Below are 18,560 nucleotides of genomic sequence, written 5' to 3'. Positions count from 1 at the left end.
AAATGATTCAATTTTTCAATATAAAGTGAAGTAACACAGCTTAATTTTGTTTGCTTCCAATAAGAATTTTGGTATCCATAGTTCAAATACAATGTTTCTGCTTAGACAAATGCCAAAACTGAAGTTTTGCATGTTATCTAAATATTGCCCAAGTTACTTTCATGATTTCAACATGTGTCTGAATTCACTGTGAACTTTTTGAAAACTGCTTTTGCAAGGAGCACCTGGTGTCACTCTTCCATCTTAACAATAACATGAGGGCTGCTCCAGAAGTAGTGCCTTCTATTTTATTATGCTGGCTCCTGATGTCAGAGACTGATGTTGGTCATAAGGCAATAGAGGCTGAACTTTCCCACTAATATTCCACTGTGTTCTGTTGCATTATTACAGATGGCAGTAGATGCGCAGTCTGACAAAATGGTAAGAATTGGTAAGAATTTTCACACTGCATATGATTATAGGAGCAAAAAAAAAAGAAAAAAATATATATAGAATAAAGCAAGGATCTACATATCTTGTTCAGTAAATTTATAATAGAAAGCAGAACAGTCTTCATGGTTGTCCCCATGATCTTTCCAGCAGAAAATGCATTGGACTAATAATCAGATGGAAGAGAAAGTGTACACTCTACATAGTGTATCCACACACAGATAGCACAAGAACTCCATCTTTGTGCATCTTACTACAGTCTCTTAAGAATATCTCAGTAGCATCTAACCATCTAAGTCAACCATTTAAGTCAAATATTTGTCAAATATTTTTCTATCTTCCACCAAAACTAATTGGTTTAACTTAAAAAATATTGAGATCACATCAGAGGAGTTTTTCCTTACAAAACAGCCCAGAGCAGGAATGAAGATCAGATCTCTAGCAGACAGTGACAAATACAGAATCACAGAATCATCCGCAGGTTAGAAAAGGCCTCCAAGATCACCAAGAGCAACCACGAACCTGACCTACCAAATCCCATCACTTAACCACATTCCTTAGTATCATGTTCACACTTACCAAATACATTCAGGGATGGGGACACCATCACTTTCGTGGGTGGACTGTTCTGGTGCTTGACCATGAAAAAATTCTTCTTAATATACTGTCTCAATCTCCCTTGGTCCCTTTCCTCACATCCTATCACTTGAAACTTTAGAAAAGAGGCTGGACATTCTCTTCACTTCAACCTCCTTTCAACAAGAAGCAAGGAGGCCCCTCCCCTGCTTCTCTTCTCTATACAAAACAACCCCAATTTCCTCAGCCATTCCTCAAAAATCTTGATTTTCAGACCATTCATCTTTGAGAATAACCCTTCAACTTTGAGAATATCTCAGTAGCATCTAACCATTAAAGCCAAATATTTAAGTCACTCATCTCTGCACACACCTGAGTAGCCAAATAGCCTTCCTGTAGTGAGGGGTCCAAAACCAAACACAGTATTTCAGGTGTGTACAAAGGGACAAATCACTTCCTGAGTCATACTGGCCACAGTATTTCTGACATGATGTCACTGGCCTTCTTGACTAACCAGGCACACTTCTGGCTTCATGTTTAGCCAGCTGCCAACCAGGATTTCTAGGTACTTTTCTGCTGGACAACATTCCCGCTACTCTTCCCCAAGACTGTACCTCTACATATACCTGTACAAGTGCAGTACCTGACAATCCTGTTGAAAGTCATGAGATTGGACTTGGCGCACTGATTTAGCCTATGCAGATCCTTCTGCAAAGCCTTCCTACTGTGAAGTAGGAAGTCCTGCCTAACTTACTATTGCCTGCAAACTCAGTGAGGGCGCACTTGATCTCCTCCATCCAGATCTCTGATAAAAATGTTAAACAAAATCTGCCCTAGTACTGTTTGCTAGGGAACACCACTGGAGACCAGCAGCCAACTGGACTGAACTCCATTCACTGGAACTCTTTGAGCCAGGCTGTCCAGCATGCTCTTCATCCAGACAACCGGACATTTGTTCAAGGCATGAGCAACCAGTTTCTCCAAGAGAATACTGAAGGAAACAGCATCAAATGCTTTACTAAAATCCAAGCAGACAAATAGTGAACATTAGATAATTTCTAGCATCAATGATAACGTTTAAAAAGCAGTTGATCAATGAATGATAGGCCTACCTATACATCTTCAGAGTTCCTGGTTTAATCTTAAGACACATAAGTCTCAATTTAAGCTGCTGCTACATTTACATACAGAAGGAAATTTTGAAAAGTAGAACTTCACTTTTAGAACAATTCCAAGCATTCTTATCTCACCTCTTAAGTAAGAGGAATCTATACTAAGGAAAATCTGTCACATTAAGCTAAACCTCTCAAAGTAAAATTTTTCTAAACTTCCCAGTACAAAGTAAGATTTACCTTTTTCCAGGCCTCTCCAATTGATTCATGCAAGCCATAAGGAATTAGCATCTGCAGGCCTTCACATGTTCTATACATCTGACGACATACAAAAATGAAAGCTCCTTTAACAACTTGCAAAAGCTTGGATCCAGATAAAAGAGAAATGTCGTCATGAAGAAGTTTCTTTGTGAACTGAACAATTATACGAACAGCTGTAGGACTGGAAATAAAATAACACTTTTAAAATGTTGGTTTGTAGCCTTCAATGAGCCCTGAAAAAAATCCTTTGTCAGAGCTTAGTTAAATTTTTCTAGGAGTAGTGGAAAGAAATTATTACCCACCCTGGAGGAGTCCAATATATTAATACTTCCAACAGTAGTCCAAATAAAGGATGTAAAGCAAGTGGTTTTACCTTAGCTATTGGTCCACATAAAACAAACATGCAGCCACTATCTAACATCTAGCCCAAAATGCTGTGAACTACATAAACTGTGTTTTGAAGCTGAAGCTTCCCATAAATATTCCATTACATTCTGTTGCATTGTTGCAGATGGCAGCAGAAGGGTAATCTGACAGAACGCTGTCTGATACGGAAGCATTTATGAAGCAAAAGTGTGTAACTGAATTCCTCCATGTGGAAAATACTGCACCCACTGTCATTCAACAATGTTCGCTGAATGTTTATGGAGACAAAATAGTGGATGTTTGCATAGTGAGACAGTGGGTAGACAGTGTGCTTCAGCAGTGGCAGCAGTGGTGTGAAACACGAACTACATTCCGTATACACCCATGAAGACCTTCACAAGTGCAACATGCAGGCTCTTGTTCATCATTGGTGAAAATGCATAGCTAATCATGGTGGCAACATTGAAATGTAACGTTCTGTAGCTGACGTTCTCTTTCAAGCAGTGTTACTGTGCTCTATTTGTTTGTTGTAGTTTCCATGGAAATAACTAGGAGGCATTACTTTTGGAGCAAGTCACATATTTCTTTAGAAGTGCGATTTTACCTGGTTATACACATAAATCTCTCTCTTATACATTCTCAAAAGCACTTCCTATTTGATAATGAGATATTTTTACTTCAAACACAAACAAAAGATGCTACAAATAATTTCTTAAAACTGAGTATCTCTTCATAAGACTAGCAATTCATTAAATTCCTCACTGATGTTATTCACTAATGTCTTCTTACCTATTTTCTTTTGCAGAGTTTTTATTTTCTCCATAAAGAAGAACAGAAAGACCATCTTCTGCAGCAGCAATCCTTGCCAAAATATCAGCTACATCAATTAAAGTGGTTTCAAGGCAATTTATAAATACCTGTTTGGGAGCCAAAAAAAAGTTTTAAATTCATTGCTTTACTAAAAGCTGTTTATTCAAGTCTGCTTATATATGCAGAATTTGAATGAAGGTCACCTTTCTGATGTCTGCTGGATGGTTTAAACAAAAGGAAAGCAGCCTATGCTCAAATGCCATCACATAAAAATCTACATCACAGAAGGCAGTAATTGCCACTTTTAATGATTATGGCAGAAGTCTGATGACTACAAAATACAGGGAACAGACATTTCTAAACTCTCTTCTCTTTTCCCGCAATGAATGTGGAAAGATTCTTGATAAGCCATCTAGTATCTGAGTCAAGGTGAGAAACACACTATTGTTTTGCTGCATATGCACTGGAAACTGTTTGGTAAGACATGGAATTCCAGTTGCACAGGCTCTTGGTAGGCCTGTTTAGACCAGAAGACCTCCGTCCTCTTCCAACTTCAATCATTGTGTGATTCTGTGAATATACAGCCAAGAGATAACTGGAGTCTCTCCCATCCAGAAACTTCAAATTACCCAGATTTATAAACAGATGCTGTACCCAAGAAAACAGGGTAGAGTCAACAGAGAGATCAATTTTAGGCAAAGATGAGCTAAAGGGAAGTACTGTTCCGAGTGGCATTTATTAAATGCTTAGTATGTCAGAGCAGAACACCACTACCCTAAAGCCGAAGTCCACTGCTCAAATCCTTTCCACTCCTCTGTTATTCATCAAGGATCACTGGACTCATGGGAGAAGGGATTTTCACACAGCTATGCAATTCAGCTCCTGCTTTTTCTCTCATTGGTAGATCTGTGTATTATATAGAGCACCCAGGAAAAAGTCTTATTACTTTACAATTTAAGGAATTTACTATTAATGCCAGCAGTCAGTATAATCAGAGATAAATATTATTAGGACTTTGGTTTTTCTCGTTAAAATTACCTCTGTAACTGAGGGTTAAAAGAAATTGACATTTTATTTTTAGATTACTGTGTTTGGCTGTTTAGAATTTTAAAGAAGGAAAACACTATGCTGTCACTTTCTCTTTGGAATAGTATTATTTTGCTTTCCCTGTCCAAGAAAAAACACACAGTACTTTATTTTCAATGTGAATACCATATTCTGTACTAGTTATGCTTCAGCAGCAACTCAGAGACTACAGAACTCAAAAAGTCAAAAACATTGCTCACAAACAAATCTTTTTGACAATTCCTGCTCACAGTCACCGAGTTTCTCTCTCTACTGGAGATATGCAATACCACACTGCTTAACAGGTAAAGTCTTTACTCTTAATTAAAGCAGATGTGTGGCCCAAATAACATGACGGTTTGTTCATTAGGCCCACCGTGGAGCTAAGGAGCCTTGTATGCATCTCCAATGCTTTCCATTCTCAAATGAAGCCAGGTATGTGGCCGCAGGCCTCAAAGTCTGAGACAGGCACAATTCAGCACTGGAGAGCCACGTCCTTCATTGCAACGTTGGGTTCATAAGTGTCTACAAAGTGCCAGTGGTTTGCTTGGGAAACAAGAATTACAATTCTGGTAAAAGAGAAAAAGCTATTCTGACTTTGTCAATCTTTCCTAGTTGTTGGTTTGTCAGATTGGATACAAAATAATTTGTATCTTCATTAGAAGAAACATGGCACTTTTCAGATTCACAATACATACATAGCATGCTACAGCTGGTTGGCATTAAGTATTCCTGAATAAGACTTAGGTTTTTTTGTTCAAAAAAATCTGTTACTAAATTGCATGATTTCTTATAATTGGAGAGAATTCAGCTACCTGTGATATCTAGCTATCTGGGTATCACATAAAAAAAGAGAAAATGAAGAGCTGTTAAGGACTGACTTACTACTTTATCAATTAAAAAGTTACTACTGTATACATTTGTCTCTCATGCTTTAGAATCCAATGTGACCATAAAGGTTGCTTGGAGGATTACCTAGTCCTCCATCTCAGCCAATCCATGCATTATCATCTTAGTACTATTTTTTAAATTTGATAATTAGTGTCTACAGTATATTCAGGCTTAACAATTTTTAGTTCTTCAAAAAATCTGCACTACATTTTTGCAGTCAGCAATAAAATCACGACAACTTGAAGTCTTAATTCTGAAAAGTATCCATAAATATAAAATAAAATGTGTAAGTGATGCTACTTAACTCAGTACAGACACTGGCAAAAGAACTAAGAGTATTGACGTGATTTTCAACGCTATAGTTTTAAACATTATAAACAAAATGCTTTAAAATATTTGAAAATACTGTAAGCACTGGAATATTTTTGATATGCATTAATATGAAGAATCTTTCCTAAAAGTTCACAAACTGCTCAGAAAAAATAATAATCAGGAGGGTATTAAAAAAATTAAGAATCTGGATGAGGTAGTAAAGTTAGGAATCTAGATGGTCTTTTGTACATCTGAGTAACAGGAAACTAAAAACTTCTCAGCTATTAATTTCTCTCAAATACCATAGCTCAGGCTCTTAATGCACGCTAGATCCAGGTCCTCAATTTCTCTTTCTTGAGATTTATAGTCACCTAAGGCAATGAAAGCATCTTGTCAAAACGAAAACAATAGGATAAGCTGAAACTTAAACTCCTTGCAAGGCAAGTTCAACTAAACTTTCAAGTACTTAAAGGTAGACAGTATTTCACAAAATTTGTACAGATCTTACAGAGTTTTTTTTAAATCTCTTCCTTTTACCAAATCAGAAAACTCTAATTTTCCATATGGTATTATGTATTTTGCCCACACTAATTACTGGAAACGTTTAATTTCAAGTTGTCAACCACATTTAGAAATTATCAAAAGTAAATTTCCTTTTAAATAGCAGACAGAGTGGATTAGAAAGATAACACATAAAATAGGAAAAAGTATAGGAAGAAAAAGGTTCCCAAAGGGAATGGTCTCACTACAGTTCAATTTTTTCTACTATTCACAAGATTTGAAGAAAACTATATGACAAATGATAATGACAATATATACTATTTAAGCTTACTGTAATAGCTAAAGTAGAAAATACTACTGGAGTTACCACATGACAACATAAATTTTCTGAAAAAAATATTAAAAATATAATATACTACATATTTAAAATTTATTTTGAAGACTACTACAAACCTCTGTACCATTCAGTAAACTTTGAAGAGGATCAAGTAGGGCATCCATCACTGCATCTGTATATAAACAGTCAGTAGCACACCCTGTTTGATCACAGAACACTTGCAGAATCTCCATAACGAGACTTGCTGGAGAATAATTGTCTGTCAAACACAAGAATTATGAATATATGTATTAAGTTACATAAACATATGTATGTAGCCTATATAAATGCTATATTAATAACACTTTCTTTAAGCAATGGTTTAAAGAGGGAGGGAGAAAATCTTACAGAGAAAGGGAAGATAAAAATCTGCAAAACAAACAGACCCAAATTATTATTTCTTTAAATGTTACCAGAGGTCTCACTATTACTATACATTTTAGCATATATAAAAAACATTTACCTGTATGTGCTGTCAAAGCCTCCTTTGAGTATCTTGGAGAGTAATAAATAAGTTGAGTAAATAATACCAACAGATCAGTTAGGGATACGCAATCTATAAAAAAGAAAAGAGCACTCTGGAAACTCAAATATGACTGCGATTTTATAAATTTGTGAGGAAAGGGCTGGTATCCATGAAGCAGAGGACACATAAGAGGATGAGACTTTTACTTTTGTAGGGGAGAGAAAAAAGTAAGTATCATCAAAAGATCATTGCTTACATGGAGTTATACAAATAATATATAAATGAAAAAAATGATTCAGTGAGTGGATGTTCCTTCCTTGCAACTTCCTATACTGGGTCTCTTAAGATCTCATTCTCAAATTGGAGTTATGAAAAATCTTTAATAGACATAACTACTGCTATCCAGAAATGCAATTAATTCTATATTGGATTAATAGAGATACTAATGTAATGGAAAGCTATGACTGTTATCACATTGTGTATCACTAAACGTAGATTTCTCTGGACTTCCAAGGGCGTTTCCATCTCATCTCTCCTGTACTTACTAACACCTCTGTTCCATAGCTATCGATCATTCCCTCTGCACTGTTTTATTATATAATTAAGTCAAACTCAGAGTAATTGGTAAAATTGTATTTAATTTGAAGTACTGATTTTGTTTCACATGTGAAATCTCCAAGCACTTCTCTTTCCAATCATAGAATCACGGAATGGCCTGGGTTGAAAAGGACCACAATGATCATTTAGTTTCAATCCCCCTGCCATGGGCAGGGTCGTCAACCACCAGACCAGGCTGACCCAGAGCCACATCCAGCCTGGCCTTGAATGCCTCCAGGGATGCAGCACCCATAACCTCCTTAGGCAACCTGTTCAAGTGTATCATCATCCTCTGAGTGAAAAACTTCCTCCTAATATCTAACCTAAACCTCCCCTGTCTCAGTTGAAAACCATTCCCCCTTGTCCTATCACTATCCACCCTCATAAAGTCATACGCCCTCCAGTTCATACTACTCCCTTCAAGTACTGGAAAGCCACAATGAGGTCTCCCCGGAGCCTTCTCCTCTCCAAGCTAAACAAGTCCAGTTCCCTCAACCTTTCCTCATAGGAGAGGTGCTCCAGCCCTCGGATCATCTTAGCGGCCCTCGTCTGGATCCGCTCCAAGAGCTTCACGTCCTTCCTGTACTGGGGCCCCAGGCCTAGATGCACTAGTCCAGATGGGGCCTCAGAAGAGCTGAGTAGAAGAGGACAATCACCTCCCTCTCCCTGCTGGCCATCCCTTTTTTAATGCACCCAGAACACAGTTGGCCTTTTGGGCTACAAGCACAAACTGCTGACTCATGTCCAGCTTCTTGTCTACCAGGACCCCCAAGTCCTTCTCTGCAGGACTGCTCTCAAGGAGATCTTTCATCAGCTTGTATAAATACCTGGGATTGCCCCAACCCAAGTGCATACCCTCCACTTTGCCTTATTGAACCTCATTAGGTTTTCATGGGCCCACTTCTCCAGCCTGTCAGGTCCCTCTGGATGGCTTCCCTTCCTTCCAATGTATCGACTGCACCGCTCAGTTTGGTGTCATCCACAAACTTGCTGAGGGTGCACTCAATGCAATCATCTATGTCGTTGATGAAGATGCTGAAGAGCACTGGTCCCAAGACCAACCCCTGAGAGGCATGGCTTGTGACCGGCCCCCATCTGGACACAGAACCATTGATCACAACCATTTGGCTGCATCCAGCCAGCCAATTCCTAATCCATCGAACAGTCTATCCTTCAAATCCACATCTCTCCAATTTAGAGAGAAGGATGTGGTGAGGGACCATGTCAAAGGCCTTGCAGAAGTCCAGGTAGATGACATCCCACTCCCCCTCCCCCATCCACCAAAGCCATCACTCCATCATAGAATGCCACCAGATTGGTCAGGCACAATCCGCCCTTGGTGAAGCCATGCTTACTGTCTCGAATCACCTCTTTATCTCATATGTGCTTAACATAGCTTCTAGGATCCACGGAACTCCACGATCTTCCCAGGCACAGAGGTGGGGCTTACCGGCCTGTAGTTTCCCAGATCTTCCTTTCTCCCTTTCTTAAAAAATGGGAGTAATGTTTCCCTTTTTCCAGTCACCAGGGACTTCACCAGACAATCAATTATATCAATGTCTTGACAAAAGATATTACCCATAGCTAGAAAGACTGAATCATATACTGATAGAACTCTCCTTCAACATGAAATTAATACATATATTATCAGGAAAAAAATGCTCTATTCAACCATATCCATCAAAGATTAGAAAACAGTGCTGAAGCTGAAAATTATCTATGTCATCTTTTAACAAAGTTTGGTAGGCACAGAATTGCTAAAACAGAACTTCATCCTGTAACACCTACAGTATTGCAGTCGAAACATATGTAAGTACAAATATGCTGTTGTTGCTCAAAAGGTTCCATTTTCCTCACCTCCCCTCTTACCTTTTTTGTTTTTCAGCTGTACTGGAAAGAGATTTCGGCCTTGCTTATAAATCAACAATCTGCCTAAAAGGCATAATGAATGAACAAAATAGATGTACTGCAATTCTGATCCAGTATAAAAAAACTTCTGCTCATTATCTACAACAACAACAAAAAGAAAACAAAATTAGTACTTGACTATATTAATTTACTTTACAATAGGTGGCTGCTACTTATAATGTGTCTATAGTACATGTAGATCATTTTATATACAAAGACAGAGAGTATAAATAATTAAAAGACTACCAGTGGTGTCTCAAAAGCCAGACATAAAATATTTGATTAAGAAAAAGAACAAACAGGATGTCTGGATGTCTTCCTCTTAAGGTAGCATGCTCGAAGATACTGAGAAAGCAAATCCATGAGTTTGTAATGCAATAGATACAAAAGACTCACTAGAATGCTGCTGAGAGAAGTCATCGACTCTGGAAGTTTTACTAATTGCCGTCTTGCAAAATTCAAAATAATCAAGACATTGCTGGACAGCTGCATTAATCTGTAGGAAAAAAGAGCACATAATAACACAATACTCGTCATTTTTTACAAGAAACATGTTTACTTTGGTATCCTAGTATTGCCCATTAATAAAAGAATGTATAAATTCACATCACTGAAGCTACTTCATGTTTCAGGGCTTTTGAATGGGTAACAGAAGGGATGCAAAACTTTACATGGCTATTAAAACACATTAACACAATCTACAGATGTATAAGCACGCTAAACCAATCAATCTACAAACAAGAACACAGAGAACATGTAAGCATTCTGAGAAGTTTGTAACAATACTCGATTGCCATATGGTCATTACTATGGAAGATTTTCATATACATATGTAAAAAACTTTGTTGAGATTATATCTACTAAACCTTAAGGTTGGTTACTGGGTGCTTCCAGCTTTATTACAGAATATTATTCATTCACATAATACAATCACTGTTTATAAAAGTTGAAATTTTATCACCATGGAGTTAGAAATGAAACAAAATGTAGCACATGAAAAAAAACTATGTTTAGACACCACATTTTGGATCTCTTGATTTTTTTCACAGTGACAAAAACTTACAGATATGCACAAAAAGAAAAAATACCATGCCACCCTTACTTTCACACCATTACATAAAACTACCCCGCTCCATGCTTATACACCACAAAACTATCCTGCTTATGGACTGGACTTCCTATCATAATCTTTTAGCTGCAAGCCATTTGATTCAACTTGCTGACACTTTTAACCCTTAGCAGTTCATATCTGACTTTCAAGAGTATGATTTTTTTCTGACTCACTTTACATCTAAATTCAGCAGAGAGTTATTACTGCATTTCTTCATGCAACGTTTTCTATTTTTATACAATGACAGAAATAATTATAAATAAGGATGCAAAATAAAGTATTAACAGATAAAAATCCTACTTAAACACTTGCTATAAACATTCCACTTACTCAGAGCAGGTCACATATCTTCTCTGTATTAAAAATTGGCGCATTTAATCAAAGATAAAATTAGGGGGAAAAAAATTGCTCATAGAATCATGGAATGGCCTGGGTTAAAAAGGACCACAAAGATCACCTAGTTTCAACCCCCCTGCCATGGGCATGGTCGCCAACTACTAGACCAGGCTACCACATCCAGCCTCATCTAGACTATGAACATGGAACAGCTCTCACAAGAAGGACAAGGCAAAAACAAGAAACATGTAGAAATATCCTTTGGATATACTTACCAAAAATTTATATTTCTTTTCCAAAAGCCTAAGTATCACTGTTCTGCTGTAATGTGCATGCTAAAATTACACAGAAGAAGTAGTGTCAATTCCAAATACATGAATTTTAGTTTTGAAACAAAAAAGTCAAAATTATTTCAAATCCTATCCCATTAAGGATCCTGTGCACAATATATATTCAATGTACTGAAATCCAGCTTGCTTAAACTAATATTATATTCAAACCAGCCTCTGTTTGCAGTAGATTAAGATGTCAAAAAAAAAAAAAAAATTGAAAAATTCCACAGAATGTGCAGCAGATCATACAGTAAAACATAGTATCGATAACAAGGTTGAAGTATTTTACATGTTTTACACTAGTTAGCAAATTGTAAATTACAAGTTTAAAAATGACAGACTGCAAAAATCTCTAACATCCACTGGAGCAGACAATTTGCGTACCTTAATATATAACTTACTCTTGAGGAAGGGAGGGACTAGTGTCAAAGGGTAAAGGATCTAAATGCCTAAAGAAACCCAGATTTCCTTAATTACAGTTTTTATTACTATAGTTTGTTATCAACGTCCTAGTAGGTCCGTGATAAAAAGAGTTATAAGCAAAGTTTTCAAGATACGTCTGAATTCAACAAGTTTGGTGGGTTTTTCTTTTACTTTCTTTTTGCTTACCGTCCACTTTTTAAACCATATAGCCTTGATATCCAGCAGAGCCAAAAAGTAGACTGGACTTAAGAAGTCTGAAGAGGCAGGATGACTAGGATCATGTTTTACTGACAACAGTGACAAGGTACTCTCTACTATTTCCTCCATGTACCTTAAGACATAAATAGGAAAAAAAAAAAAAGCAAAAATCACTTAAATCTGTCAGTAGTCTTCTAAACCAAACCTTATTGTAAATCCTTGCTGTTTAGATAAAAATTAAATATCAATGTTATCTTTAACTCAATCTTATAAGGACATTGATTTTTTATGTTACCATGAAAGAAATGAACAATATTAAGGTGTACTTTCTTAAATAATTACGTATTTTGTAAGCACAAGATGTCACATTTGTTACTTTGCAAAACACTCTGAAAGCTTAATAAACAGCTTAATATCATCCATGGTCACCCCTATGCAACTACCCTATCCCACTTTTCTCTTCTTCTGTTATTTTATCCCTTTCCACTGACAAGTCGTTTGCATACCCTTTTAAAGTATTTTGCTAACATCACATGCATCTAATCATATGTCAAAAAAAAATCTACAAATTGAGAAGCAACAATGAATTCTTGAAGGCAACATACTTTTCTGGATAACGAATCCAGGAAGATGGAGCTTCCTTCTGGTATTCATTTAACAGACGAACCTGTTAACAGTACTGTAAGTTTTAAAATTATCCATGATATTTCAAGAACAACAAAAAAGATAAAAGGCATGAAAAGTTTATACCTTTTTAAGTATATGATTTACATCTGCATTAGATACATCCAGACCTGATGAAATACGAAGAGAATATTCTCCAGAAAGGAAGTAAAACTCCAAATGTTGTGCTAAAAAAAACAAAACAAAAAAACAAACAGCCCAGCTCCATGACAAGAGAGGCAAAACAGACTTATTATACAGTTTCATAGTAGAAGGTAAATGTTTTTCGGGAAGTAAATGACTCACGAATTCAAAAATGTAGTTTAATGCACATACCTAAACTTGTATAGACTTCTCTTGTCATATTAAATGGAGATGAAGAAAAGGTTTTTGCATAAAACCTAAGAATTTTCTCCTAAGAGAGAAAAAGCAAGCAAGGTATTACATAGTCATAGAACCGTGTATTAGTATTGCACAATAAACAATATGTAGTGACACTACTCTTAACTTACTGTTATTTCTACAGATCTGAAACATATTTTATAAATATATAGTTTGCTATCACAGAAACCTCCAGAACACTAGAAATGTTACCTGAACACTTCAATTGACAGCACCAATGCAAAGGCTCACTAAAATACAAAGTAACTGACTGGCAAATATTACCATAATTTTCTGTTAACATTAATGCTTTTTATGTCATTAAACATGCCAATGACTGTAACTAGCATTAAAATCAAGCAATTGTACATCTTCTAAATTGAAAGAGTAATACATGACAGCAGCTCAGGCAACATTCATTTATTTGAAAATCACTTTAAAATTCAGAAAAGAAAGGAAGAAAAGGCTTAATTGGCATAATAAATTATCTGAAAGTAGTTTAAGGAGCTACTAACTCTTTCGTCTTCATTGCCTGCGCCATATTTCTGTGTATTATTTTCTCATCATCATGGAGTATAAGCTTGACTTAAATAGGAAATTTTAACAATGAAATGTTTTACACAAGATTTTTGCCAACATTTTGTTTTACAATATTCAAACCTCTTCATCCCTCATTAAAAATACATAAAAGAGTACTGTGGTGTCTAAAAATCTACTGAAGTCCTGCTGTAATCCTTTAAATCAAGACCTGTTGGAATCATACAGGTCTTTTTTTAGCTTCAAAAACTTTATCTCACAGAATCACAGAATGGCCAGGATTGGAAGGGACCACAGGGATCATGGATCTCCAACCCCCCTGCCACATGCAGGGCCACCAACCTCCCCATTTAATACTACACCAGGCTGCCCAGGGCCCCATCCAATCTGGCCTTGAACACCTCCAGGGACGGGGCATCCACAACCTCTCTGGGCAGCCTGTTCCAGCACCTCATCACTCTCTCTATAAAGAACTTCCCCCTGACATCCAACCTAAATCTTCCCTCCCTCAACTTAAAACCATTTCTTCTTGTCCTGCTGTTATCTACTTTTTCAAAGAGTTGACTCCCCTCCTGTCTGTAGGCTCCCTTTAGGTACTGAAAGGCTGCAATGAGGTCACTTCGCAGCTTTCTTTTCTCCAGGCTGAACAAGCCCAGCTCCCTCAGCCTGCCTTCATAGGGGAGGTGCTCCAGTCCCCCCATCATCTTCATGGCCCTCCTCTGGATCCTCTTCAACAGCTCCCTGTCCTTCTTGTACAGGGGGCTCCCGACCTGGACACAGTACTCCAGATGGGGCCTCTCAAGAGCAGAGTAGAGGGGGACAATCACCCTGTCCCTGCTGGCCACCCCTCTTCTGATGGAGACACATCTGACACATACACAAATAACAACTGCCTTAGGACCTTGCTGGACTACTCATATACATACGTACATACATACTCATACATCTAACTTCTTGTTCTTTTTCAATACTATTGAATACAGCTATGTATCTAATGACTCTGTACAAAACACTAACTTACACTGACTATTTCATCAGGATCTGACAGAGACATCGTCAGGTGCTTACGCAGATTTGGCCAACACTCAGAGTTCAATACATCAGATGGAGGGGCCAAGCACAGCATCTGCAATGCTTCTTGGCGAACCTGAAGAGTCAGAAAGATAGACAATGCAAATCTGTCCAGAGCAACCTTTCAAATAAGTAATTTACAATTTAATTTGGAGGAAGGAAGAACTTGACTTGCTGTACAACAGATAAGGAGTCTCAAAATGCTTTCCCATGGTGATTAGGGAAAAACACAGTCTGTGAGATGGGAAAAAAAAACAAACATACATATTATGAAGCAACAAAAACATTTTATAACATTAGGTTTTCAATACTAGATGAAAGGACTGTATTTATTTCTGTCTTACTTTCTGTTTGTCATCAAGTATTTTGCTACCAGGGAATATATAAAAAACACCACCAAATGCTACAACTGCACCTAGCTGTTCTTTAAAACGTCTGTAAGGCAAATTGGAAATACAGTTACTAAACAATCTGTATTTTATTGAACTTTCATCGGCTTCATAACGTAAATAATTTTAAATAACTTTTTTATTTTTATATAACAGTAATCTCTAGTCACTTCATATTACTGAAATCAAATGAAATTTCAACCATATTTAATAGTATCAGACACATTACCTAGGTGTCTAAGAAAACGTAGCTTACATGATCACCATGTTTATACCAGTTTTTCCAAGTTTCATAGTACCAGTAGCTGACTGGAGGTCAAAGACCCAAATTAGCACTGCCACTGACAGAAAGGCAAACATAACTCGGACATTACACATTCAACTCGGGTTGCTGGCAGATCTGCAGGCACCTCTCTCCTGAGAGGGATAATGCAAAGGACAACATGGAATTTATCAAAAAGACCAAAAGATGTGTTTGTAGGAAACCATGGTTCAGCTTAAGTCCTCACATAACAATTTTTTATAACTAAAAACGTTCATCTATAACACACAAACTCCTGATCAAAAAACTAAGATACTTGCTGCAACTACAGTTTTTGAGCCTGATTGTCATGATGAATGAAACACTGCATTGCCATGCACTTACAGCACTGAAGCCAAGATACAAGAAACAAGACAAGATTCCACTTATGTACATAAGAATGCTTGCATAGTAGTCTGTTTTCCAATATGCCATAAAAGATTGATACAAATTAATGTTTATTTTTTTTTAAACTTACTTCCTTAGGCTGAATAGGGTCAAACTTTTCCACAAGCAGCTGCAATTGTTCTTGACTCATGAATGTATAACTCTGTAATACACATTATACAATGAACATTCATGTATTTTATTAAGCTGAATAGCAGAAGATTAAAATAACCAGTCTTTCTGTATCTAATTTACTTTTAATAATTAGAACTTCAAAATGTTGAATTTAATGTTAAATATTCTCTGAGATTTGGCCAAAGGTAAATTTATAGAAATAAAAATTTCCCTTAAAAATATTGCTTTACTTCACTTAAAAGTTTCCTGTATCTTCATAAAATGCCCTATGATAATTCATTAAGTAGTATAGTGAAGCAGTCCAGAAATAAAGTATATGTTATTTGGCTTCTAAAGTAAAATTACAAAAAAAGTTGAATAAAATACAGCTTTAACTATTCTCTTAGTCTATGCAGTACTTGCATAGGTACTTCAGAACGTATACAGGATTCTCCAGTATATGCTGTCTAAAGGTCAAGCAGCTAGCATAAGCTCAGTACTTCAAAGTACAAGAATGACATTTCATTTATTTTCAACTATATCAAAGATAGGAAGCATTAATCATTCTCTAGGGCTGCCTTTCAATCTCTGCTAGCAGAAATTTTGCAGTATCATGCTCATTTCATAACATAGAGATAAAATGCATTTACTTGATTGAATGAAGAGTCACTGTCAGAACAGTTGTCTGTATAATAATCACTTTGACATTTTTTCTTGGTTTTACTATCCAGCTCCTTATTACACATCCGATCTTCTTCGAACTTGTTAATTAAAGACTCTACCACAATCGTCATGACATTCTTCAAGGCATGCATCATTTCTCTGTATCTTCAATATAAAGATGATTTTCATATTAGAGCATAGAGGTAACAAATTCAAAAACCTCACGTAATGAATTAGGCCGCTTAAAGTGAATATGGCATGTTACTTAGATCTGAATGCAGTGGATGAAAAACAATGAAAATAAAAATGCAAATCTAAAATGAGCAACAAAATATGCAGGTATCCTTCAGTCAGGAAGGAAACTGTATTTCAAAATTATAATAAGATTCTCTTTTGCCCTTCTAAAACCATTCAAGGAAACCATCATTAAAACAATCCTACCCAGAGAGGTTCTTAAGCAGGAAGCATGTGAATCCATTTGAGGGGAAGATCTGCGCCTGAGGCAACAGATCAGTTCTAATTATTGTTATTGTTAGTTTTTTCAGTTCTTTTTCTGTTGTAAGCCTTGAACAGAACCAGAAAAGAACATGCCAACTTGATTCAAGGTCGTGAATACAGGTCACAGAATCACAGAATGGCTTGGATTGAAAGGGATCCCAAGGTTCATCAAGTTCCAATCCCAACCATCCACCAACCTCCAGATCTGATACTAGACCAGGCTACCTGCAGCCCCATCCAATCTGGACGGAGCATCCACAGCCTCTCTGGGCAGTATCTTCACACCTCACCACTCTCTAAGAACACCTCCCCCTGACATCTAGTCTAAACATTCCCTCCATGAACTCAAAACCGTTGCCCCTTGTCCTATCACTAAGAGAAAGGTAAGACAGACCAAGAAGTAATAAAAATGTGAATTACATGCATATACTCACTGCTTTGATTCACGCGTCTTCTTAGTAACATGTTGGACAAGAGTATCATAGCCAGAAACTTCACTCTGATTTTGAGTAGAAGTACATTTTTCCGATTCTTCTTCAATCAGAGAGCCCAGAGTATTATTTATATACTGCCTAAGGTATTTCACAAATTCATAGCTGAAACAAACATCCGAAATTGAAACGTGGCATTACTATGTGATCATTCTCACACGTTTTTAGTGTTGTATTAACATCTTTCTGCATAGGTATCTTACTTTTAAGGTAAGGATTTACAGAGAAATAAACCTCAACTGTGAAAATACAATAAAGATTGATTTTTTTCAATATCCAACATAATCTAGCAAGGAACAGTATCAAATTGTTAAGGTTTTGCAGACAAAAACAAAGTATCAAGAAATCTCAAACTTAAAACTGCAAAAATAAACAAAAAAACAAAACTTATTACTTTGAGCATCATTAATTCATCACTGTCTTATTTTGATTTTATCAAATGCAGATCCGTAACTACTTTGTGTTAGTTACAATAAATTTACAGTAAGAAAAATTCAAACAGAAATCATATAATCACATCATAGAATGGCTTAGGCTGGAAAGGACCTTAAAGACTATCAAGCTCCAATCCTCCAACCGCTTTATCATGTAAGCACAGAGGCACAGCTATAAAGTGTAAATAAAAGCAACTCTTACAAGTTAGCAGCTCTTGCTTTTTTGGATATATTAAAAAAATCACATTATACTGAAGATACAAAAAAAAGCACAGAAAATTTTATCTTGTATTACGATACATACTTTATCATTGAATTGCCTACCTCAAGTTCTATCAGGTATAACAGTTCTATTTTATTTTTTTTCCCTCAATTTCCTGCTTATTTCCCCTCCTATCTCACTTTTGTTCTAAAGGAAAGTAATGGAAATTCATTTCAAGAAAGATGTAAACACATTTATTTGCATTCTCCTGCCTTCTAGACTAGCTTTTCACTTCTGCAGTAATGAAATTGCCCAACTCTCTATTTAATAAAAGATTTCATAAAGCTCTCCCTTTCTCT

General features: G+C 36.5%; 1 protein-coding gene across 2 annotated transcripts in view; it reads right to left on the bottom strand.

Annotated features, from left to right (window-relative positions):
- The window catches only part of TBC1D32 (TBC1 domain family member 32), an 86,541-nt gene that overhangs the window by 62,974 nt on the left and 5,007 nt on the right, over positions 1-18,560 (bottom strand). For both annotated transcript variants that reach the window (XM_010707431.3, XM_010707432.3), the window contains exons 3-17: positions 17,509-17,670; positions 16,564-16,741; positions 15,891-15,962; positions 14,673-14,798; positions 13,070-13,148; positions 12,821-12,921; positions 12,676-12,737; positions 12,059-12,203; positions 11,393-11,452; positions 10,067-10,166; positions 9,632-9,769; positions 7,163-7,255; positions 6,777-6,919; positions 3,534-3,661; positions 2,358-2,559 (exon numbers count right to left, since the gene is read on the bottom strand). In XM_010707431.3, the coding sequence (XP_010705733.1) occupies positions 2,358-2,559; positions 3,534-3,661; positions 6,777-6,919; positions 7,163-7,255; positions 9,632-9,769; positions 10,067-10,166; positions 11,393-11,452; positions 12,059-12,203; positions 12,676-12,737; positions 12,821-12,921; positions 13,070-13,148; positions 14,673-14,798; positions 15,891-15,962; positions 16,564-16,741; positions 17,509-17,670 (1,789 nt within the window). The remainder of the gene's footprint in view (positions 1-2,357; positions 2,560-3,533; positions 3,662-6,776; positions 6,920-7,162; positions 7,256-9,631; positions 9,770-10,066; positions 10,167-11,392; positions 11,453-12,058; positions 12,204-12,675; positions 12,738-12,820; positions 12,922-13,069; positions 13,149-14,672; positions 14,799-15,890; positions 15,963-16,563; positions 16,742-17,508; positions 17,671-18,560) is intronic.

The sequence above is a fragment of the Meleagris gallopavo genome, chromosome 2, assembly GCF_000146605.3.
Source record: "Meleagris gallopavo isolate NT-WF06-2002-E0010 breed Aviagen turkey brand Nicholas breeding stock chromosome 2, Turkey_5.1, whole genome shotgun sequence".
Lineage (NCBI taxonomy): Eukaryota > Metazoa > Chordata > Aves > Galliformes > Phasianidae > Meleagris > Meleagris gallopavo.
Note: the sequence above shows the minus strand (reverse complement) of the source record. Positions and strands in the feature narration are given on the sequence as shown.